At 38.8% G+C, this 25,137-nt stretch overlaps 2 protein-coding genes across 3 annotated transcripts in view; both read right to left on the bottom strand.

Annotated features, from left to right (window-relative positions):
• Positions 1 to 10,786, bottom strand: part of bcl2l1 (BCL2 like 1) — a 58,707-nt gene extending 47,921 nt beyond the window's left edge. The window contains exons 1-2 of one of the 2 annotated variants that reach the window (XM_041798736.1): positions 10,616 to 10,775; positions 4,102 to 4,839 (exon numbers count right to left, since the gene is read on the bottom strand). In XM_041798736.1, the coding sequence (XP_041654670.1) occupies positions 4,102 to 4,662 (561 nt within the window). In that variant the 5' untranslated portion in view covers positions 4,663 to 4,839; positions 10,616 to 10,775. Of the gene's footprint in view, positions 1 to 4,101; positions 4,840 to 10,615 lie in introns of both variants that reach the window. The other variant, XM_041798737.1, reaches the window with a different exon arrangement.
• A 2,689-nt stretch (positions 10,787 to 13,475) lies between these two features.
• The window catches only part of arfgef2 (ADP-ribosylation factor guanine nucleotide-exchange factor 2 (brefeldin A-inhibited)), a 44,601-nt gene continuing 32,939 nt past the window's right edge, over positions 13,476 to 25,137 (bottom strand). The window contains exons 32-39 of the mRNA XM_041799217.1: positions 23,459 to 23,597; positions 22,924 to 22,981; positions 22,607 to 22,715; positions 21,958 to 22,097; positions 20,944 to 21,121; positions 19,271 to 19,409; positions 18,284 to 18,401; positions 13,476 to 15,037 (exon numbers count right to left, since the gene is read on the bottom strand). Coding sequence (XP_041655151.1) covers positions 14,873 to 15,037; positions 18,284 to 18,401; positions 19,271 to 19,409; positions 20,944 to 21,121; positions 21,958 to 22,097; positions 22,607 to 22,715; positions 22,924 to 22,981; positions 23,459 to 23,597 — 1,046 coding nt within the window. The 3' untranslated portion in view covers positions 13,476 to 14,872. The remainder of the gene's footprint in view (positions 15,038 to 18,283; positions 18,402 to 19,270; positions 19,410 to 20,943; positions 21,122 to 21,957; positions 22,098 to 22,606; positions 22,716 to 22,923; positions 22,982 to 23,458; positions 23,598 to 25,137) is intronic.

Below are 25,137 nucleotides of genomic sequence, written 5' to 3' on the forward strand. Positions count from 1 at the left end.
AGGAAAAAAATGCAATTAGATTATTTTTGCAAATCGTTTAGCCCTAATAAGGATTTTCCCAAAGGTCAATGGAGGATTTAGATGGAAAAATTTACTTCCAGAAGAGGGACGCTGAGAGCATGGGCAGTCACTGCTTTATAGTTAAACATAAACAGAACTAAACTGGTAAAGTAATAAGATGTGCTTCTTTGTCTGGGGGTGAATTAATCACAAAATAAAAGTTCTTCACAGGAGCTTTAAAAGAGTTTCTAATTGGAAATGTTTGGTCTGTTGCTGGGGAAGATTATTTTTGCAGTTTTAGATGGAATCTGAGTTATCAGGGCATTTTTCTGATTTCATCAAGATTTCTCCACCTTTCAAGGGCAGTTTTGAAATCATGCAATTCATTAAAAAGTTTTGGTTTAAGAACATTTTTTTCTAAAATAATGGGGGATAAAAATGAAATATGCAGTTACACACTAATCTGCCTGTTACCTGCGGTGGAACTCATGAATATCTGATAAAAAATATTTAATATACCTCCCCTTATTCATGAATGGTGATGTTAAAAAAAACTAATACATGGGATGGACTCATATATGTTTTTTGAGGCATGGAATAAATCATGTTTTAGAACGCACAGGGGTTTATCCTTTGCTTTTTGCATATTCTCCTACACACTGTCCTTCATTAATATTTCAAATCAAGTGCTTCTTCCCCTGAAAGGTAGAAAGTAGGATTTGATGGTTGTTTTTTGTAAACACAGCATTCAAAACAAGCTTCACCTCTTCAGCTCACAGAGTGTGATGAGAGCGGTTGTGGTTGAGCAAGCTACAGAGTGAATAGAGAGAGGGAGGGGGAATTAAAGGGGATTACCAAAGTCATTAGGATGCATCCTCAAGAGAACCTGAATGTCTGCGCAAAATTTAATGGAAATCAGAGCAAGAGTTGTTGATATATTTACCTCTGAACCCCTGAGCCAAGGCACAGCATTGACATCCATGTACAGACATCCGAATGGCTGCAAATGCAGGAGTGAAGAAGGTGATGTGTTTATTTAAGCAGAACTCTGGTAGATATTTTAGTATTCCTTATGATAAAGAGGCAGCATGCTGCAAAGCTTTATCTTGTACCATCACATATCATATCCTGTCACCTGCTTCTATGACATCATCCTCGCTAACTCCTCTCCTCCGTGTAATCTCCAGTTTTCACGCCAACGCTGTAATAAATATATAAATTATATGTGCTGCAAAATAAGCAAGGACACTTTCTGCTTATGGGGATTATCTTTAAGGAATGCTGTTCAGCAACTGGGAAGTCAGTTTATAGAGGATCGACCTTTGACCTGATGTTATACAGCACTGGACCAAACCGCCCTTCCACTCGCCCCCGCTTTACGTCATGCAATAAAATGGTCTGCACAAAGGAAAAGAGCTGACCTTAAGTGTCTTAAAGGTGTTCACAAGCTCACACAGAAAAACAAACTATTGTCAGTACCAGAGCAGGACTTCACTCCAGTCCAGCCAACAGAAAAAAACACAGCACTTTTATCTACATCCAGCTGCCTTGATCACAACCAAAAAAAAAGAGGACAGGACAGGGCAGGGCAGTGGAGTGAAAATGGACAGATAGTGGAAAAAGAAAGAAAACAAAGCACAGAGTCAATCAACTGGCCGGAGTAAAACAAAGGGTTATCTGTAGAAGCCCTGTGATGAGAGAACTTCGATCTCCAGAGAGAGCTACAAAGCCCTGATGTAGCCCGTTAAGCTCCTGCTTCGATTCAGCTCCATGCTGCTGATCAATTAGAGAACAGCTGAACCAGCTGCTGACCACACATTCTGTTTTCACTGGTTTAAGGAGATATGTTTGTCCATGTGTGTGCTGCCTGGACAAACAGCCAACCCCACCCAAGTGTCATGCCATAACCTGATGGAGGATGATAAAACTGAAATGTCAGCATGCTGGTTTATGTTGGTCCATCTGCACTGACTGAGCCACTACATGTATAATGAAATAAAAACTAAAGTGGGGATATTGTTCTTCTAGCGTCACTTTAGGTCAGCGAGTGTCAGGAAGAAACATAGCTAAGCCATGCAGGCAAAGGAGGAAAACAACTTACAATCACAGCACTGTAAATCTGTTTTCCACAGAGTTTAATAAATCTCCAAGGGTCATCTATTTGAGTTTACCAGTTTGAAAAATAAGGAAAATGGGCCTCTGTCCTGCAGCGCTCCTGTCAGCTGTGGTGTGCATGAAAAGTGTCAACATGGAAATTTTCCATACAGGCAACCTCAGCTTACCCAAATAATTGAACCAAGCAATGTTGAAGGGCGTAAAAGTGATGATAAAAACAAACAGCATCATACCACAAACACTGCTCTCATTAAAGTCAGACAGATATGTCCTTAAGCCAACATATATAAGCCATACTAGGACGTCATGGTTTCCCATAGAATGACACTGGGGCATTAGGGATGGCCATCCTTCACTGACTTATTCCATAGACTGCTTTTGTTTCTGCTCTTTTTGACTTTATTCATCAGCAATATGTTGTATATTTGCGCTAGCCTTCTGAAATGTTTGAATCAAAGGCTTAAGCCTGATTCAGACTGGGTGCGCAGAGGCTGCGTCTTGGCAGTGTCCCTGATTGATTTTCATTTGGGCTTTCATATTAAAGAGGAAGAGCTTTCAGACGGCCAGCATGAGCTCACATCTCACATGCCTGATATTCATGCATTGAGATTCTAGAGTGTAAAAGGCTCGCTTCATTTTTCCACAAACTGAAACACATCAGTCTAATAAAGTTGTGCTCTAAACTCAATCTACCGGGGAAGCCTTCTCTTTCCTGGTTTGCCATTTCTTTTTAGGAGCTCACCTCAGACGTGCAGAATGCTCACATTCAGAATTTCCTCCATTCATTTAGGCTACATAATGAGTCAAGTCACCTGTAGGGAGATTCATTGAGATTAAACAGACAAAGCAGTGACACAGCAAACATGCAGCACAACTGTGCCTGGTATGAAAGCCATGACAATACACGCAGTAAAACATGTGGCAGCTATATGCAACAAACTAGCACCCAGCAGGCATTATTGTTAATGAGGTAGTGTGTCACAACCACAGTCCTAGAGTGCAGGAGTATTAGCAACAGGAAGCTGGAGAAAATTCTTGAAATGGAAATGGTATCTATCTTAAAAAGCTTCATTTAAACATGGGACATGGTATGGTATAGTGTGTCTCTGGATGTCTACAGCTTGAGCAGATGGGACTCTGTACCAAATTAAAAAAAAAAAAAAAACATTTCTGCAAATAGATCTGGGTGGCCAACCCAAACACTGTCGGAATGGGAAACACTGGATATGATCTATTGACTTGTACATATCAAAATTTGGAAATTGAGAAAATTCAGAAATTATAATGCAGATAGATGTAGCTGAGCATCACCACAGTGCAGGAATTGTTCAATGAATCAACAGGGCTGGGGCGACATGGTTTCATGCTGCTCGGATTTGACGTGACAAGTATTGCAACTTCAAATTTTTTTGTTTTAAAAACTAAATGTTCATCAGCTAATAAGCTTGTTCTCCAACTTGCTTATGGAGTTGAGATGGTTGTATGAAACTGAACACATACAGACATGACAGCAACTCACCACTTATTATATTTGAACAGTTATGATGAAGCAACAGATGGCTAATTTCCCATTAATAAATCCCTCTTTGTTTATTAGACAGTTTAGCCTGGGAGCTGATGGGAGATAACACAGAGTTATAGCTTTATTAATAACCTGAAAAATTCTGCTGCTTTTCTCTTTTTTTTCTCAGCTAACATCTGCAATTTTTCTGTAAACTAATATGACATCACAAAGATGATTTTTTTAAATCCTCAAATAAAAAATCCTGATGTTTTAGTGAATCAATGTTGCAATAGAGTAAATTAGCAGCAAAAGCCATACTGGAGTAAAATATGTGCATAAACCCCAGAGAGAAGACTTCATTCAAGCCTTGATACCACTAAATTGGCATTCTGCAATCCTGTCGCCTTTATAAACAGACACAAAAATCCATGTCAGTCCAACATCAGTACTTTGGTTTGTTACTGTGTAAATGTGAGACTCACCCATCCTCCCTGGCTCTCAATCCAAGGCTGAATTCGGATGTCCAGGTAGTCTGTCATCCACTGTATGATCCTGCCTACGAGCGGGCTCATCTCCTTCTCCACACACTCAACGCACAGCGCCCCGCCGAAAGCAAAAAGCCCAACTATGCGGCCCCAGTTGACTCCGTCCCGGAACACCTCGTCCATCACACTCTCGAAGCTCTGGTGGGTCGTGGTCGGCGTGATGTGTAGCTGGTTGTGCAGATCACTGAAGGCGCTCGCGTATCGCAGCTCGAACTCGTTGGCCGAGTCTCGAAGGGCCTCCTTCACTGCGTCCAGATTCGTCGTTACCGGCAACTGTTGTTGCTGCTGCCGGTGTGGGGATGCTGGGGGGGTTCCAGGACTCATGCCGTTAAAAGTCCCATTGGCGTGCGTCTCTACCTGCTGTTCCTCACCCGACTCTGCCCCCACCCCATCAGTTCTGTTTGGAGGCTCTAAGAGTTCCATGTAATTAAGAGGATAGTTTCTCTGAGAGAGTTTATAGTTTATGTAGAAAACCACCAGTTCCCTGTTCTGAGACATTTTGTCTTTTAAAAAGCGTCTTTCTCTTTGCTCCGCTCTTTCTCTGCTCCTCTCTTAGTTAGAGTGAACATACACTGTGCCAGGCGTTCTCCTCCGTTCAGATCCTCATGGTCAGCTGATATCCAGAGGACACTCGGGGGGGTGAACCTACACAAGGCTGACAAATCAGCTCAGGCCCTGTAAAGAGACAACGAAAGGTCAAGATCTGTACAGCCAATAAGCATCCTGTGATTTTAAACTGTGCGTGTGTTCGGAGAGAGGAGCCGTAGGGACAGCCATGGACTTTTAAATTAAATCTGGACAGGTAGGGTCAAAGAGCATCTCTCTAATTGGACTGTTACACATCGAGCAGATGGCAATGGTATTAATGAGACGAAGGTAGAGCGAATGTGTGCATATATGTGTGCGTGTGAAGAGAAAGCGACAGACAGTGATAGGGACAAAGGGAGGGCTGGTGTGAGGAAGGTGAGGTTTAGGTAAGCACCGATCATAGCGACGGTCTGGCTCGAAGGTCCAGGCAGACAGTCACCATCTCCTTGTAAGTGACCTGAGACCTTCAGTCAAAGCTTTCAGGCTCTGCGTTTGTCTCAGCTCCAGCCGGTCCTTGTTACCTACACTCTCATCTGCATACTTCCACACATAAGTATGCCCTTGAATTACCATATGGACTCCACTGGCCTGACACCTAGGTTGTTAAAAATTTTCCATACTTTGGTACTTTTCATGACCACCTATTTTACAGTGACTCAGTCTCAATTATGTCTATGATTCAAAGAGCTGAAAAGTACCAAAGCTTACCAAAACACTAAAGATCTTCAGTCGTATTTTAACCAAGTGTTCATTTTGGCAGCTTTTCTTGATTTAGTCTCAGTCTTAGTCTTTAGATTTAAATAGGTCTGTTGGTCTAGCCTAAAACCTGACTAACTTATTTGTTTGTTTGGCCAATATTTCCAGCTGACATAGGCAGATTTTCATAGGACAAAATATCTGTTGTAAATATCAGCACAAGTTTTCATATCTGCTGCTGATACTAGGGGTGTAACAGAAGTCCCCCAACAAATACGTCTGAACCATTAAAAACAGAAAACAAATGTGACGGTATTTATCCACCAATCTTAGTGGCATTAATGATGGTGTATGTGGTTGTTAACCCCTATTAAACCACCAACGAAGAAGAGTCAGTAGCCTGCATATTAAAACACACGAAGAAGAAAAGTCCGCTCGCGGATGCAAGAGCAGCAGAGCAGCGAGACTCTCTGCCCGTTTCTCCCTCTCCTCATCTCTGCACTTTTTAAAAGAAAACTCAGGATGTGAAAGCAGAGAAGGTCTGAGATGTTACTGCTGCTAATACATTTTAAAGACTACACAGACCGGCAAGTAGAGAACAGCGATGTGTATTGAAGTGCTCTGCTCAGACTCTGTTGTAACATCCCATCCTTTGTTTACATGAATGAGTCTGGGATCCTTCACTGACACACACGAGTCAGGATTTTGCACAAGGAATCACTGCACCAGCTTGTTCTTTTTTTTAACTCAAAATAGTGTTACAGCACTACTCATAAATCATAAATATGATACATTGATCTAAAAGTACATATTTAAATTTGCAAATGTATTTATTTTACTTTACCAGGAGATATTGGGCTGTTTTCTGGTTTGCTTTCCATTTCGCATATATATTGTTTTATTTTCCTCTTTTTGACTCATGTTTAATACCTCATAGACTGTACCAGGCTGTATCACTGATAGTTCTTATTAACACTAGGTGGATAAAAGTATTGATCCAAATTTATATTTCAAACTCCCTAAATAGAATAGTAGCAGCACTAACATTAGTAAAAGAAAAAATATAATCATAAAAGGAAGGAATTATAGAATTATTCATCTGGGACTATTTTTTTTTTTTTTAATAGATGAATGAAACCCATACCGAAAGTAAATCACTTGAATTAATAAACTATCAATAATTAAACTGATCTACAATAGTGACAACAAATATTTGCAAAAGTGCAATTTGGTTTTTTTTGCAAACAGAACAAGAGTATAAAAGTTTGAAAGTGCAGAAGACTCAACGTGAAAATGTTTGCGAGCAATTTTTGGTCATCAAAAATTACCCAATATTGGATGCAAGTCTCCATTTTTATCATAGTGACAAACAGGTATCAGTATCATTTTTGTTTAATGATTATCATATCAAAGTGTAAAATTCTGGTTTTGTGACTCCATTTTCTGACCCCCTTCTGCTTTAATACAAGGTCTAAAAAAGATACACTGTATTTAGAGAGGGTTGCGTGTTAGTAGAGGCTGGCTGTCATAACTGGCTCAATTAACCATTGTTTCTCATCATTTATAGGCTCAATTACTTCTTGCATCACATTTTAAGGGCCAAATAAAGAAATCCAATAAACCAAAGCTACTTTCCTTTGAGCTTGAGTCCTTTCAGTGAGCCCATTATTAGCTAACTCTTCATGAACACAAAGTCCTGAGCACTGTTAGCAAATATATCTTTTCTTATATTGAGTAATTCTGTAGTTCAACATTGATGAATTCAACAAAATTTCACTCTTGCACTAGACTGTGTCACGCAATGATTAACCTTTGTTAGCATGGTCAAACTGAGGTTAAAGCAATGATTGGAACATTTTCTGGACTCAGTTCATGAACTTTAAAGATGTGATAATTCTTTGTAAAACTAAATGCTGAGTTTCATTGCCAGTCAGTTTAGTAAGTAGTCAAACTACAGGCTATATCTCCTTTAGGGTTGCCCTAATGTATCAGTAAAACATTGATATCAGACAATATCAGCTCTATGGCAAACACTGGCCATCAGTAGCCATTGTTTACTTGTGACAAATCATTTTAATCTGGTATACCTAACTGCCAAATCAAATGATAGATTTTTAACTAGGCAAAAGAAGTCCCCTGATGGACAAACTCTGATGCCTTCATGGTCACATAAGAGAAAATGTTGGCATAGTGGGAGAGCAACACCAAGCCAAGTGATAAAAAGCCATCAATATGCCATTGGTGTCAGCAGATACTGGTTTAAATAGGTAATTAACAGAATTTACATGCAGTATATCAACTGTAAGTATCAGCCTCTATCATCTGTGTATCACTCTTTTTCTTTGTTCCTTTCTTAAACTTCAAAGTGCAGTCTAACGACTGAAATCTGTTCCTTTTAATCCTTTTATTTTAAAGCGTGTTTGGAGGACTGAAGATTTAAGTCTGAACTCATATATAATACATCCCTTTAACTTTAAACATTCAGACATCAGCCTAAATTTTTACATCTGCTTGAGGAAAAATTTTGACCCATTTTGTCTGACTGTTATTTAAAAGGTAACCAGAAACAAAACATATTTTTACATTTTCATGAAAAGAAATAATCTAATACATAATTTGAACCAATAAAGATCTCAGACCTGAATAGATAAGCCCTTTGTATACAGTGCACAGTTCAGAGCAGAACAAACTCAGTCTGTGATACAACTGTTATTCTTTTACAGGCTAATCTATTTTTTCAGAATTGCGAGGGGTTTTTTATGAAATGCATGTACTTACTGTTTTGGAGCTTTAAATGAAACTTGTCTCTCACAAGTTCAATTCCCCTGTCAACTCAACACAACAACACAATTCCCCTGTCTGCGTTCTGACTTTGTCTTACAGATTCTGGAGTTGAGCTTAGCCAGACAGCTAATCTGATAAATTAATTATTGATATTATAATTCAAAACCAGCTCATGCGCTAATGTAATGTCCTGCTAATGATTGTAATAAGGGGAATAACTATTTTTCTTAGAAACATTCTTGCACACATGCTTATAGATATTACTAACTATGGGGGAAAAAATGACCTCATTATTTTTATATGTTAACACTAGGGAGGTGGTAAATTGAGTTTAAATGGACCTACATCATTGAAACAAAAGAATCAGAGGAGGCATCTTCTGACAAAGCCTGTTCCTCATCCTCTGCTGCCACTCATGAGTTCCCTGTAATTTTTTAAATTAGCTGGAGTATGCAAGCACACAAAAAGATGTGGGGCGAACCATGACCTAGAGATGATCCCAGAGTGTCTGCTGATTATCATATGGGAACATGACCTTTCCTACAATAATAGTGACATTTAAGCTGATAACTAGTTGAAACTAATAATGATTGTGTGGGGTGGGGGTGCATCATGCAAATAGTGCTGGGTGAATTACATAACTGTAACTACCCTACTTAACTGCATAATAAAATCCATAGTCTCTCTATAGGCTCCCTGCCAAACAAGTTAAAGACTGCAATTTCAGCAAGCCCCCAAACTTCTTAGAAACGTACGTGAAGTACACCAGTCTGGTCATAGTTTGTAGTAAAAGAAACAAGAACAGCATGGTACAGTACATAAAGCCCCACAAGGCAGCAGTGTTTACAATGGCCACATGGTCCCCAGCAACCAGCACGTGGCTCGCGTGTTAACAGCGCAGCTCTGATGTAAACACCAACCAGCACCTACAGCAGAACCAACGAGTGCGAAGAAATGTACGCAAAATATGTAAAGACAATCATTCAAACATTAACTCAAATACACAAACTGGAGTCTTTGTAAGTTACTGTCCAAATTCCCGAGTAATAAACATGAACAGATAAAACAACCAGGATGCGTTAGCGATACCGTACTGTCGCTATAAGCTGTGATTGCTGTGAGACCTCCCTTCTTTTCCTGTGTAAATCTCACAATTAATAATAAATTCACAGTTCCATTTTTAGCTCAGACATAAAGAATATATTACATGAAAAGACTACCAGCAGTGTCTTACCAGGAGTGCTGAATAAAACAGTTATCCACGCTTCAATCACCGCGTCCCTCCGTGAAAATCCCCCGACTCTGTCAGTAAGTATAGTCCGTTTATTTGAGTGTCTATAAACAAACTGTCACATCAAAAAATGCAAAACATCCACTTAACGTGCGTGAGAGTACACCTTAGCACGTCCCCTCCTACATCTCTCCCCCTTCACTCTTTGCATGCCCAGCCCTCCTCTATTACGTAACATGACGCCTTCATTGCTATCTGAATATCTGGATCACGATCACATCGAGAATCCTCCTTGTCACTCGTGACTACACTTACAATGAGATAAAATCTTGTAATGAGACCCATCGCAAACTTAAAATGTCTCCAGTCCTAAAATACAGGTATATACACTAGTGTGATGATAATATAAGCATTTTCTGTGTTGATTCTGTGAGTGCGAATTATATTGTACATCTATGCCACTGTTTGCTCACGTAACTTAAACAGAAACGAAATGATTTGTGTACTTTTAGACCAGGCTGAACGCAAATTTACCAAGCAGTATTGTATTAAACATTAAAAAAATCAAGTCGTGAGCTGAATTTACAACAGGCGAACGGACTTTGGTATGAGCACCTAAAAGCAGCACAGGCCAGTCCCCTCTCCTGTCATTAACATTAGGCTAGGAGCTTTCATCATAAAATTGCCGTTTTGCGACACCACCCTCTCCTACAGCTCATCTCAGCCTTTAACTCACTAACAGTTAGTATAACAAACAGGATTTATAAGAAAAGCATTGCTGAGAGTCATAGCTATCCTTGTATTAACGTCATTCAAGGCAGATAGTAGGCTACTGAAGATGGCTGTCACTGTCAAATGAGGAGTCACAGTGCAGACCATATTCGTAGATTGTACCCATTAAAATGGACTATTACATTAGGTACTCATACACAGCAGTTTGCATATACACCTTGAATGAATCAGATTAAAGTCTGACAGGGAAAGCCAGCAGGAAACAAAATGATGGCTTCGCATTCTTACAAATCTGTCGACCTCCTTCCTCTAAGAAGCTTGATTCAGAGAGGGAAATCCACCCTTCCTACCATTTTCTCTCATAATTTCTTCAACACAAGTCAAAAGCAGAATAGTCGTGAAACAACCAGAAGGTCTTACTTGTAGGGAGGTCTCCATAAAATCATGTCTGGTAGCTCTCAATCCAGACTCCGGCTGGAATTATCCTACCCGTCCTATCCTAGCCTGTGTGGCTAACGCCGACGGTGATCTCCCAGTCAGCTACTGGCTAACCCAGATCCGCCCACAGCTACGTTCACGACGTAACTCCACCATGCCAGCCTACTCTGTTCAGCCCAGACAGACAGATGACAGCTTTATCAAACGGGAGAGTACGCAACGAAATGAGGGGAATAACAATTTTCTCACCAGAGAGTATTTTTACCAGTCACTCCCGTAGTGAAGGCGTTAGCTAGCAGTGACGGTTGGCTGTATAGCCTTAGCTAGCGTTAGCGGTTTCTGGCTAATGTTAGCGCTAGTGAACCAGTATGTGAGTATATAGTTGGGGCCCGGCGTCTGACCCTTACAGGGAATATGTTAATAGTAGTTCAGAAAAGCTCTCTCATTGTTTGCCTGCCTAGTTACTTTTAGGTTTGATAACAGGCTTAATGTAGCAGCTGAAAGGCAGCGTTCAACTGTACTTGTCAGGACAAAGGACGGGCGAAGTCTCCATGGTAACCTTTGTTACCCAAAAATCTCGAGAGCAGTTCAGGATGCAGCCCGCGGATAGGCGGGGTTGAATATGTAATCCCGCCCACATTTCTGACATTACTGTGCGTCATTGGGGAAAGTGGGAAATTCAAATGCGGGGTTACTTCTTTTATTTACGTAATGCGCTCACTTCATAATTAACTTGAGGACTGAGGTCAACAGATTTTAAGAAAGAGAACTTCTATACAAGGTGGGCGAGTCCGTAGTCAATTCGCAAGAGTCATATTATAAGCACAACATAATAAGTATTCTTATCAAGTATGTCAAACTGTAATGAAGAAAAACTTAATAGAGATATAAGACAAAATCATTTTGAAAAAAGAAACTCTTGCCCCATTTCTTCTTTGGATCTGCTTGTGATAAAGTATCCATCGAAACATCCTTAGTATGTTATTTTGATCATGATTGATTTATAAAATCAATTAAAGGGTAAAACATCCCAGGGGGTGAATACTTTTATAGGCTTTTATAAGCTACTGCATAACAAGTCCTGCATTGAAAACTACTGATAAAACGGTATGATCATATTCAAAAATAAAATATGTCTCACCAATTATCAGCAGGTTTATGTTACAGTAGTAGAGAAAATATTTCATGTTTTTATGAAATTTGTGGTTTAGAGAGTAAGGACTGAACCCATCCAAGGAACCCATATCACAACTTATGTCATATTTGTTGCCGAACATACAATTCTCAAAGCATTAAACAAAAATCAGTTTTGCTGCATAGCTGACAAAATGTTTCAGTGATGCACTTAGTTTCAAGTAATTTAATGGCCACTATTTTTTTTTTATAATTTATTGCAATAGTGATAGTATTTTATAAAATGGAAAATATTAAGGCTGTTAAAAAACAATGCTCCTATGAAGAAAGCAACTAGAGGTAAATGTTTGATGACTATTAGCACAGAAACAGCAAAGTCAGATTTCCCATTAGGAAAAAAAGAACCTATATACTGGACAGACATACAGTAAACCAAAAGTGGAGCTTTGTATACAGGCAGTCAAAATCAAGAAAAAAATGTCTCACAGAAGCTCTAAAATCAAACGTTTAAAATACCAAATGTATATAATTGCAGCAAAATATCCAAGGGATAATGTGTGTCTTGCTTGTGTAGATAACTTAATATAATCTTTTCAGTGCAAAAGTTTTTTAAAAGACATCCCCAAACAAGTTGGTATGCTCTGCAGATTCCCCTAGGACCTTCTTTCTGTCCAAAGTTTGGTGTGAAACTGTGAAATGTTGGCACAGAAATGGCCTGGACACCCTTACTGGTCTCGCATAGACCAGATAGATTACCAGTTTTATCACAGTGCCATCCTGTGGACATCTTTATAAGGAAAACTAAAAATACTTCTATGAGACGTTATTAAGGCTAATGTATGGTTCAAGTGAGAGAAACATAAGCCTAGAGCCAAGTGTTATTTAACATTTCAGGTTAAATAGCTTTAGGGACCATGAACAATTCACTCCTTTGCAGTATTACCTTAAGAAAATATGCAGCTAAGACATGCATGTATTAAGTGGCAACATGCTTATCAGCTGTCATTGACAGTGTTGATTTGTCAGTTGAGTGTTACAAATATTTTGAATTGTTGCAATTATTTTGATTTCCTCCATGACTAAAAAGCATAAAGGAAATATATTAAAAATATAACACAAACAAGACACAATGAGGCACCGACCACTGAGAACAGAGAGAAATAAATGGAAAACAAGTGCATCATTTAATTTGCTACATTACTGATTTAATAGAGATAGAAATGGAAACAAGATGTTATACAACAATGCATGGATTTTAGCATGGCTGCCGATGTTAGAACCAGGAGAAAAGGTGATGAGAGAGTGATTATTGGAAATCAGTATTTAAAACACAAATTTAAATATATATGATTCCATTTATCCATCAAACCTCTTATACTTACCAAGAGCAGGGTTGCAGTCAGCAGGCTAAGCAAGCCAACTCAGACATCCCTCTCCTTAACATTTTCCATTTGTTCCTGGGGGATCCTAAGGCCATCCCCCCAGCACATTCTGGTTCTACCCTGAGGTCTCCTCCCAGCTTGACATGCCCAGAAGACCTCTAAAGGAAGGCACCCAGGAGACATCCTGATCAGATGCTTGAACCACCTCCATTGACAACTTATGCTCCAGATTCCATGTGGTAAACAAATATTGTTATTAAAGTCATGAGTATCAGTTTTATGGGCCATTATTGGAAAAACAGACTCAAAGCTCTAAGTGGATCAGAATTAAGGTTTATTGACACTTCACCAAATGCTCGGAAGATTACATCACAATATTATGTATAGAACAGTATAGCGTATATTTAGGTATCTTACATTGAAAACTTTACAGTCATCATTTTGTCATATATATATATTTATATATATATTTATATATTCCCCCACCTGAGGGAAGAAAAGTAGACATCCATAGTTGCAGGGAAAGGAATGCTTCTCAAAAAATATTTAAACGCGCTGTAAATAATTACATACATCCTTCTTTAAAAAAAATGCAAGGAACAAACCGCTAAGGATCCAGGATGCAGACTTCAGTCTCTTTGCAGATGTGACTTTTGGTTCCTGCACCTTTCTTGCTGAACTCTACTGCTGAATGTGTTGAAACACAGGCAAGGATTCCAACCATTCACAGCAGGGCTGTACACTGGGTGGTGTTAATACATGTAATGTGCAAAACAGCTGAAAATAAACAACCACACATTATAGGGCAAAATGATGGATTAGTGGAGGGTCTTGTGAGCCAGCTGTGTTTCTAATGCAAGGAGGAGTTGACTCCATGGTAAAGTCCTTTAGACTAAGGCTTAGTGGGTCAACACACAAGGAATGCAAAAAATAACATGAAAGAAATAGCCAGTCTTTTCAATGTAAACCTGAAAAAAGACTTCACACACAAAGCTGCAGTAGATCTTTGATAATGCTGAAAGAGATACAGATTGTTTGCACCTGCAGCTGAATCTCTTTAACAATAGCTACCTAATAACAAAGACAGAAGAGAGGGCATTAAAGTTGCTTTGCTTTGGGCTGGGCACTGATACATGAGGCTTCAGATATTACAATTTGTTTTGATTAGATCAACAAACTCACAATAAGAGCGACACTAATAGTGTCTTCTTTTTCTAACAGGCACAGGTGGCCAAGAGAGATTTCTCAAAGGGCAAATGTGAGGTTCACCATCTTCATTAATGTCCATTTACTTTCAGCATGTAGTCATACTTTTTTTAAGTATTAAAAATAAACAAACAAAAAAAACTGAACCAACAAAATTACAGGTACAATGTTTGCAACAATATCAATAAATTAATTGTTTACAGTTCTTTTCTAGTGATTTCAGTTTGAGATGAGAGTCTGGGGGTTGATGAATGACTACAGTCAGCAGAGATTGCTGGTCACAGTGCTGTTCATCCCAGAGGGAAGAAGCGAGGAGGGACTTGTCTACAAGCTGAACGCAGTAGAAAAGCTGAACATTTTCACAAGTCCTGAAAGGAGACAGAAAAGCTACAGTCTCGATCTTCTTCTTCTCCACATTAGAGCCCCTTTTGTTATCAGTCAAAAAGAGGGAAAGTGTCTCAAGTGTCCACTTGTGTATCTGCCTCCATCTTCATTTTCCATCCATCCTTCATCTAATCTAGGATGCAGGAGTCAGGATGTGCGTCCCCTCTGGAGCGGAGATGTGGAAGACTGTGCCGATACGCAGGAAGAAACGCCTGAGGATGGCCCGCAGCTCTGGGATCAGATCAAACTGCATCATTTCACATAGGTGAGGATAGTAGCAGGATGCATGGGGTTTAAACTGTAAAACAGGAAGGGGAGAGGTTAATTAGCATTATGATTCAACCAAATGACAGAGCATTTGCCTTTTCTCTGCTAACATGAGTATTTGGGGAGGGTGTCACCAGCATATTTGGAAATATTGAGAGAAAACACAGAAAAGGAAGGGTGGATCCTCAGGGGGGTGTGGATGCTGTTGAAAAGCCCATAGAGTTCACAGCAAGACGTTAAATTAGTAAATGCTTTGTCCCAAGTGATGTTTTGGTTTTTTTTTTGCTGTTCATAAGAGGCCTTTTTCTCTGAATAATTTTAATCAGGTTAATACAGTTGGTGGCACTAGGATTTGTTTCAACAACAACAAAGCATGATTAGCAAAAGAGACCAGTTCCAGTCAGCCTTCTTAAATAATACTGCTCTAGTTTCTGTTATTCTAATGGTTTGTGTGGTACTGGTGTTCTCTTCCAAAGCGAGCTGCTGGGTGCCCACATTTCCTACTGCTTCAGGCTCCATGCTGGGCTGTTTTCTAACCAAAAAACGGTTTTAGTTTTTGCCCTGGAAAGATAGCCTGAGTCATTTGCTGCCATGAATCATCAGTGAATCACGCACTCACAGAGAGAGGATGATTCACCAGGGACAGCTTACCAAAGTGTTTATAATCCTACAAATGTGAAATAAATAAAAAATAAAATATCAAAGGCCTGTGAGGGTTTATATAAATGCTGAAGAGCAGACATTTAAACAAAGGCACATTTCATTAACTTTGCTATGGTATTTTAACAAGGGATGTGCATTCAAAGTAAAATTGTGATTCAAGTTTGATTTAATTAAACTAGATTAATTCACTGCTAATAAAGAATGTTCAGCAGAACAGACTGTTTTTTAGGTTAAGAGATGTTTAACAGCTTTGTGAGATGTGTCTCATTTCAGGGGCTGCAGCCTTAAACAGACAGGACACAGCCTTCACAGTTTGTGAAATAAGACTGTCTAGCCTCGGGAGAAATTCCTGTTCAGGTTAGGATTTTTAAGCATTACCCCTCTCACCTGGCAACATTGATGCAAGTAATGACTACTTCAATTGTCAACTAGTTGCCATCTGTTGGGACCAACAGTCAACGATTCAGGTGGGTTTTCCCAACATTGACTTAATAGCTCTTAACGAGGTTAAGTGCCATAAAAAATCTATATTGAAACTATGTTTTCTTTGTCCTGGCTTTAAAGATAACTAGTGGCAATGCAGGTTGGATGATTTTTTTAATTTGTAGTCTGGAAATGTTGTTAATATCTTCATATAAATAAAAGTATGTATCGTCAAAGTCAAATTTAAGTGTGATAAGTTTGCTCTACCATTTATGATAAGAGTAGGAGAAGAAAGTGTTTGTGTAAAAGGATGGGTGGGAGGCTTAAAATGTTAATGAGAGAAAAATCATCGAGGCTTTTACTTTAAACTGTTAGGATAGGGCAAAAATTATTTTAAAAAAGAGACTTCTAGCATGCTTTCTCTTCAAGTGCTTACACTTTATCATCATGCCCCCAAGATAAGAAAGCTCCACTTTACAGAAGTGTTAAAGAAGCATAATTCTGTTTGTGACCACTGGATGCTAGCTGAAAGAATGAGCAGGGTGAATGTTCCTTTTCAATGTTCAGTGCAACAAGTTCCAACCTTTCAAAAATCAAGCTGGGCTTCTGTGTCTGCTTGTTACTTATGAGTTGAAATAGTGGGGTTAGCCCCAAAGGTGGCTTCAGTGCCTCAGCAGAAAAATAAGTTTCCCCATGTGCTTCCTGCCTTTTGTCAGGACTCTGCAGCAGGAAGTTTAACACTTTTATTTGCAGCATCGAGGGTAAAAGCTCATGAGTTTACACATTTTAGGAAACAATGCTGCATCGACCCCCACTATCATGCTGTTTTGTTTTGGTGTCACATCACAGTTGCTGATTTGCTTAAGTAAGCAAAGACTACAAGATGTGTGAGCAAAGTATGTAAGATGACTCACTTTTCATCAATCTCTGCGCTAGAAATCACTACAGTGTATGTGTTTAGAATGAAAACACACATCCAACAAATCATCAACACTTAATCCGTCTGTGAATAATTGGTTGTTGAATTTTGCTGACATAGATGATTTGTTAAATCCCGGCCTAGCAATCTGGATAGCTGCACCAGAACCAGCTGTTTCATCCACAAAGGCAAATTTATGAAGACATGACCACAGCTGTTGATCTTCATGAATGAGCCAACAAAGGAAGCACCAAAATGTGTCAAAAGTCTTTGTGATTTACAAAGCTATAGGGTGTTTCTTTCTGTAAGTTATTTATAGTCTTTCACTGCATGCTGTATGCCAGTTTGTAACCGTAAAGCTTTAAATAAAGGTTTAAAAACCAGCACAATGACTCTTGAGAAAAATTGGGCCACAAAGGACACACCAGCTGGATCTTCTTGCATAGATGAGCATAGACAGAACCATTTGTTGACTGCATTTGAAAGAGTCTTTGGAAAAGGACGGCCTTTGATGTGCCACTGTGACAGATTGTATTTTAGCAACAGCTTGTAATGGAGCTTTGCCTTCATTCACATGACATAAAGACATCCATATTTGTTGACCCATGACATTTAGTGTCCCTGTCAGTTCACAGTGAGTTTTGGCACTGCATTAGCATTTTTGTCTGTTACTGCCTCCAGAGACAGTACTGAGGAGGGATCACCTCATCCCACCATTATGCCTCAGCTGTACTTAAAATTTAAGCAAATCGTCCCAGGACATATGGTAAATATTACGACTTTAAAGGACGCTTGAATTAGGTTATAATCACCCTTAAATGTGCACTGTGATTACAGCCCCTAAATTGGAACAAAACCCTACAATCAATAATACAGTTATGTCACCTGAAACCACTGCTTTATTGTTATTTTGTTATTTGATGTCAGTTAACAAAAGCTTTCGGAAATACTACAGCCATATTCTGACAGTAGCACTGCATTACAACCTTGCACTAGAAAAAAATGTGGCATAAAAATATATATTTTTAAATAATGATAATTTGGACATTTTAAAATCATGGCCCGCTCTTAAATTAGACCCACAGCCCATATTTAATTTCTGATACTACTCTAGAAATAATCACAGTTTGAAACATATTATCCAGTTGTCTGCAAAGACAAGATTAAGTAATTTCTTGGCTGAACTCCTGTCCACTAAATTATTCCATTCAATCTAAAAGTAGCTGGAAGTTTCCTTTGTATTTCTGTCTGTATGTGTGTGGTTGTTCCTGCCTTGTCATCGGGCAGCCGTAGCGTCCTGGTGAGCAGCAGCATCAGCAGACTGTTCCAAGCCTCTCTGTGGCTCTCTGAGGTCAGACTGATGAAGTAGGCCAGAGCTTCACTGCAAACCCTGGGAGACACAACCAACACTAACATTTAGGATTATGATGACCACACAACTGTGTGAGCAACACTGAACAAAAGTGGCAAGTCAGCACAATGCTGTGGCAGTAATTTATCATGGTTAATAAGGAAGCTATTATCTATTCTAGTGCACCTATATAATATACAAAAGTGCATCCTTCATAAATATATAATGAGGTATAAAAATGTGTCAAAACAGCTCAGTTCATCAGGACAAACAGTGACACAGCTGCTTAGTTATCCAATGTCTAACATTTAGTTTATCCAATAATATGCTGACAAAGCTGTGAGGGGGTGAAATGAGCATGTGCAATACGTAAAGGTCAATTTTTTATAATGCAATGGTTTTCTATTGTGTTGTTGTCACTTTAGGATTAATTCATTATCAGAAAAGCATTGTTTCACATTTCAGAAAGATTGGGAACAATTTTTGGACTGACCGTCCTCATTTATCAGTCAACAAGTCGCATCCTAACTCTGCCCTGATCGCATCAATGTTCTGGGCTTTCTTTGTCACTTCTGCTGCCATTTCCATTTTTAAAGAAAACAATGAATAATGCAGTCATAAGAGTATTGTTTGTTATCCAAAGTCTGAGACTGTTTATTCCTGTGTGCGTTAGAGCTCCATTTTTGTCCAAAACTATTGAAAATACAGCCAGATTTTGCACAGGGTGGCATTCTGGATCAATCTCACAAACAGCATCTGCTGCTGAAAATACTCGCAGTGTGCATCGAATCTGTGGCTGATAATAGCCCATGAGAAAAAAGGGGTTGTTTTAGTAAGCGGTCTGACGTAATCAGTGAAACCTGGTCATCTTAACCGTGTCACATCCTTGATGATGGGGTTGTACTCACAGCAGCAGGCGTGTCTGGATGTCAGGCCATGAGTCCTGAAGCTGAGGGTCAGAGTACATCCTGAACAGGATCCTCAGGCTGCAGGCCAGACTGCTGGTCTCCTGCTTTAATAAGTTGGGCTTAGATTTCCCTTTAAAGCCTGGAGAGAAAACGGCAAATAATTTTAGTAAAAATGAATTAAAAACATGACAACAGAGATCTTTGCATGGCACAGATTTTGCACATAATTTTATTGATATATTTGAGGACAAATAATAAACACACAACTAGAAGGGTACGATAGAATTAACTAAAAGCCAGCTAAGACTACATGATTTTTTTTTTTCGTTTACGACTGCATCATGTCAGACTGTGTGACTAAAATCTTTCCTTATCTGATGAATGATGATGCAAAGATAAGAAGCAAATGCTCTCCTATTGGTAGGCGTCAGGAGTCACGTTGTTTACGTCGGGTCAGGTTGTCAAACAAGAAGACAATGTAAGAAAATTTCAGACATGCTATTCTTGTTGAATTGTGGTTGTGGGACGTCTTGGATGTGTCATTAATTATGGCATACTGCAAAACTATTTTTCGTTCCTGACGCTCATAATCAGGCCCTTGTTCTATCGATGAACTGCGACACTGCAGTCTGGTCAGAATCTGGCTAGATTCGTGTAGTCAGAACCGGCCTTAAGAGAAATTTATTTAAACACAGTGTCAAGGATAAAAGCATGCATATCGTTAAAGATTATCCCTGTTACTGTTAAATACAAACTGTCAATAATGTAGAACGTAAAAACAAACCAGTTTTCAAAAAAAATAAAGACTTTAAGACTAAGGCTCACATAACCGCAACATCAATGAGTTTATTCCAGCCTATTTCACATGATGGTCTTCTTTCCTGACACTGATGAAGGGCTCAACACCACAGATTAAATAAAGAAACTTAACATCTAAATGTGTGGGAGTTCAAATCTTTTGTTTCAAAGATCCTTGTGTGCATTACATCTAATCTTCTTTCTAGATTAAAAGCTGTGCACACTTACTGTCATGTATTTTTATCTCATTTCCTTTCTGTGCGCCTACCATCCATTAGATGAAGGAAAACGATTTTCCCTGTGGGGTTTATAGTGGTTTGAGTCTGGCCAGGGACTGTTGCTGCACATTGTTCTTCTCCCTCTGTTTTGATATCCTGTCATTTGTCCACTATCAGGTCACTAAACAATACAGGAAATGCCCCTAAAATACTAAAAAAAACAACAAGTAACACTGACAGAACAGCTGAATGTCCAACTTGTGTATATGTCTGCAGGTTTCTAAAAAAAAAAGCAAGACCATTTAGATTGATGGTACTTTTGTATAATGTGAACCTAGAGTATCAGATAGTCACTGTGACTAGGCTGAGCACACCCAGTACATTTCAACTTCTAGAGTTCAGGTTCAATTCAGGTAAGAAGAGGGGGGCCTTCTCGGTTTGTTTTTATCTAAATCTAACATTATTCACACTTGATTTAATCTTTTTAGGACTCTTTTAGAAAATCAGCCCCATGTTGTGCATCTTAAGACTTTACCTTGTCACATCAAGTAGAAAAACAGTCAATCTCCCAACTTTGACATGATTGTGAAACATTCTACTGATGCCAAACGCATCTAACAGTTTCAAACCATGGATACTACTTTCATATCTATTTACCTGCCCTCCAGAGAGCTGTCCTCTGTTCATTGTTGGAGTTGAAGTCCTTGGCAAAGGTGTGCGACTCGAGTAAACAGTCAAGCAGCTTGAAGAGATGTTCAGAAGTCATGTGTCTATACATTCCCTGATCTGCACCGAAATCCCCTCCATCAGCCTCTGATTCATCAAGAGCGTCTCTCTGTAGGGACAGTCAGGACAAATTCAGAAAGAAACTCTCTCAATTCACAGGACTGATGATCAGCATATAAACACAGGGTTCCTACACACTTAAAATCAACTTCAAGACTTTTTAAGACCTTTCTAATACCTTCACAGATAAAAAATAATGACACTTTTTGTGCAGCAAACAATGAAAAATGAAAGGCATGTGTGATTTTTCAGTGTATCGGACCAGCGCTGAATTTTCTGATTTAATGTAGTGTTCAGGAAATGTCAGATTGTACAGGGCAAAGACATACATGGGTCATAAATGCCCACATTTTATGATGTCTGGCACATTCAATGCCTCTATTCTATCAACAAACCATATGGTAATATTTATTATAACATATTTTCAGGTGTACTGACCCCATACTAAAAGTTTCATTATCAAAATGGAAAATTGCACTTTTTGTCAGGTAAGACCTAAAATAAGGGGACCTGTACACCTTTTTTGTGGGCCAAAGAACTGTAACATGGACAAACAATGAGGGATCACAAAAAGAATGATTAAAATTGTTTCAAGTTAAGAAGTTAAAATGCCATTAAAAAAAAAAATTAAGACCTTTCAAAATTAAAAACAAGATTTTTTAAGGCCTTATATTTAAAAATTCTAATTTAAGACTTTTCAAAGATCTTCAGGAACCTCATAAATAAGAACATAAGTGAAGTTTAATGAGCAGCTTTGCCATCCTAATTACTTGTTGCTACTTCTACTATTTGCTCTGATACATTTTCTTATTTGTATCATTAAAAAATCATCAAAATAAAAAATTGCACTGGTATAGAATCAGTCCATAAAAGTAGCTGGAGTACCTGTGCAGCAGCCATGTTCTCAGCATCCTCCTTCTTGCTAGTTGCCGGGTAGAAGACAATGTTGTCGATGGTCTGAATGAGTTCAAGCTGTACTACACATTTAATCAGCAAGCCTGCAAATAACTTCTGATCTGTAACTCCTGTAAAATAGAAAAACACACGAGGAACAGTATTATGTTTATGAAAATATTAAAGTTAACTTTGAGGGGAGGGATAAGAGTCAAAACAGCAACCAATGTTACTGTGGGAAAAGGCAACAAAAACAGTTAGATTTCTTTTCCTTTTAAACAGTCTCTTGTTTGAATTTGTTTGTATCAGGACACTTCAGTGATTTTCTCTCTGAAAATGTTTTTATTTCAAATAATAGAATGAAAGGAATGGGGTAACTTTAGAAATATCCCATTAAATACTTATTTGGGGAAGATAATTCTCCATGGAGCAGTGGTACTAGACTGGTCTATCCTCTGGATCCTTTTTTATAAATCGTATAAAATAACACATCATTGTGAGATAACTAGCCAAGTTATCCCAAGTAAATGAGATAAGTCTAGGGGGGCATGGGGGAGAAAAATAATTTACATTTGTTTAAAATAAAAGACAAAGAAGAAGGTTCTTCCTTAAAATGAAATAGCATTAAAAAAGGTCTCACTTGTGCTCGACTTTCCCTTCCATGTGTCGTCGCTTGATATCTGGCTGTGTCCTCTCTCTGATAGAGCTCTGTCGTAGCTGCTTTGAGACTGGCTGTCAAAATCAGCATCCTGGAAATGTAAAGTAAAAAACATCACAGACAAACAGAGGTTAGAGTCACACCTCTGATATCTTAGAAAGTTCTGTAAGGTTACAAAGCTACACAATTGGCCTATAATGGATTATCATAAACAAAGCACGAAGGATGTGATAAGCTGCTGCCACATTAAATTCTTCAATAACTGTTAAGTTAATGACTATATTTGTTCATTTTCTTACATAATGCTTGCCATCTGCTGTTTCCTCATCCTGTCCAGCTGGTCGCCAAGTCAACAAACTGATTTAAAAAACAAAGAAAATGACAGATCGGGGATCAGGTGTTGTAAAAATCTGGTAACTGCACTGGTTAGGAAAAATACAAAGGGAGAAAGATGAAAAGATTTCTATATACAACCTAGAAAAGCAAACAAGATTATCAGCAAATGATCATCTGATCATTTTCTAATTGCCATTATTAAAGCCAAAAACCCCTGTCTGCAGGGCAGATGTCGAACAGAACAATTGGCAGCTTTCACAAAGTTACTTCTATAAGACATAATCAGCAAAGAGCATAGTCCAAAAGGGCACTAAAGTCAAAACAAACTAAATGTCCCATATGGTAGTTTTTAACAACCCCTTAAATATCCCAGAACCTGAGCTTGCAAAAACAGTGTTCATTTACATTATCACATGTTATTTTAACAACATTTTTGAGCAAACTGAATTCCTTAATTGAGGGAAACTGTGGTTTAAAGTTCAGTGGTTCAGGACTTACGCATGAGGGCTTGTGTTTTGGAAGATCTCCAGCATGCAGGAGCAGGTGATCTTCCACACCTCTGGACTAAATTTCTCCCCGTTAAGAATCACCAGGTTCTCCAAACAGTTTGTCCCTGACCGAGCCAGCTGCTCGTTGTCTGTAGAGAGAAGATGTTAAAGTAAATGTTTTCTTTTCTGCAGATGTGCATGTTATAATTTAGTGTTTAAACACTTACATTTAAGTATATTTCTATTCTGAGGGGGTGGGATTCTATATCCTTAGACTGAAATTCATAATATTTTTAACCCTTCCCCAAATGTACTAACCTGACACGCCAGATGGATGTGTTTCACACAGATGGATGTGTTTCACACATCCATCTGGGAAAGCTTCAATAGGAAACACTTGAGAAAAGGCAGAGGATTTGAAAAAAACTCGGAGTATGATTGGGTAAACGTTCTGTCTGTCACATCTCTACGGGCCAAGCAGAGCAACACGTGACATAGCCGCTATCAAGCTGCGCGGGTGCAGCTACTGACGAATAACGCGAAACATGGCGGCTATAGACATGTAAGTACTCGACTTTTGTCATTTTTGAAAAGAAAACAGCTCACTGCTGTTCTTTGTTCTTCGTTTAATGAAGAACAAAGAACAAGTTCTGATAAAACTGACGCTTTAGCAGCAACCACGCTAATCTCTTCCTCCATAACTGCACCAGCTCTTGCTGCTGCTTGTTTATGTCTCGACTCTGCTGCGCCTGAAAGTACTGCCCTTTGTTGCTGATTGGTCCTGTCACCTTCTAACCGGGCTCAAACGGTTCAGATGGGAGCTTAACAAGATGGATTCGCCAGTGAAAAACAAGGAAATGGGCGTATCCATCTGCTTGGCAAAGTTACAAATGTACTGCAGTATACAGAATTACTGCCATGTGATTCACATAATACAAGAAGTAGTACTGATCAAGCACTTCTCAATATGCAGAGTGAATGTCTACACACGCTTCATTCAATCCCTAAACACTTGGAACCCAAAACAAGCATTTGCTAATTTTGGTCCATCTGTATGTTTTTCCTTACAAAAAAGCCTGTAGAATCCCAACCCTTTTAAGCACAATCAAGTTATAGACATCTTTTTTTTTAGGATTAGATTAGAATTGATTAGAACCATTAGAATATGTTTGGATATCAGACACATGTATCAAAAGTTATACGGCCATAAAGACCAAGTACAAAAAAAAAAAAAGAAAAAAAAATCTAAAATTGAATCTTGAGAGCTTATACAAATCATATCCAGATTAACAATGAACAAGCCTTCTGACATCTGCCTTTAGTTCCTATGGTCCTCGTTTATCAGGAGAAAAAAATAACAGCTTTCTAATAAACACAACATCATCTATTTCTATAAAACCAAATCAATTTGTGCGCATTTGGTATTCCAGTGCGTAAAATGTGCATGAATCCAATTTTAGGAGCACAAATGTCCTCTTTTCATTATTTGGGCCACAGAGGACTACACTATATTGCCAAAAGTATTCACTCACCCATCCAAATAATTGAAATCAGGTGTTCCAATCACTTCCATGGCCACAGGTATATAAAATCAAGCACCTAGGCATGCAGACTGTTTCTACAAACATTTGTGAAAGAATTGGTTGCTCGACGGAGCTCAGGGAATTCCAGTGGGTACTGTGATAGGAT

The sequence above is a fragment of the Cheilinus undulatus genome, linkage group 11, assembly GCF_018320785.1.
Source record: "Cheilinus undulatus linkage group 11, ASM1832078v1, whole genome shotgun sequence".
Taxonomy (NCBI): domain Eukaryota; kingdom Metazoa; phylum Chordata; class Actinopteri; order Labriformes; family Labridae; genus Cheilinus; species Cheilinus undulatus.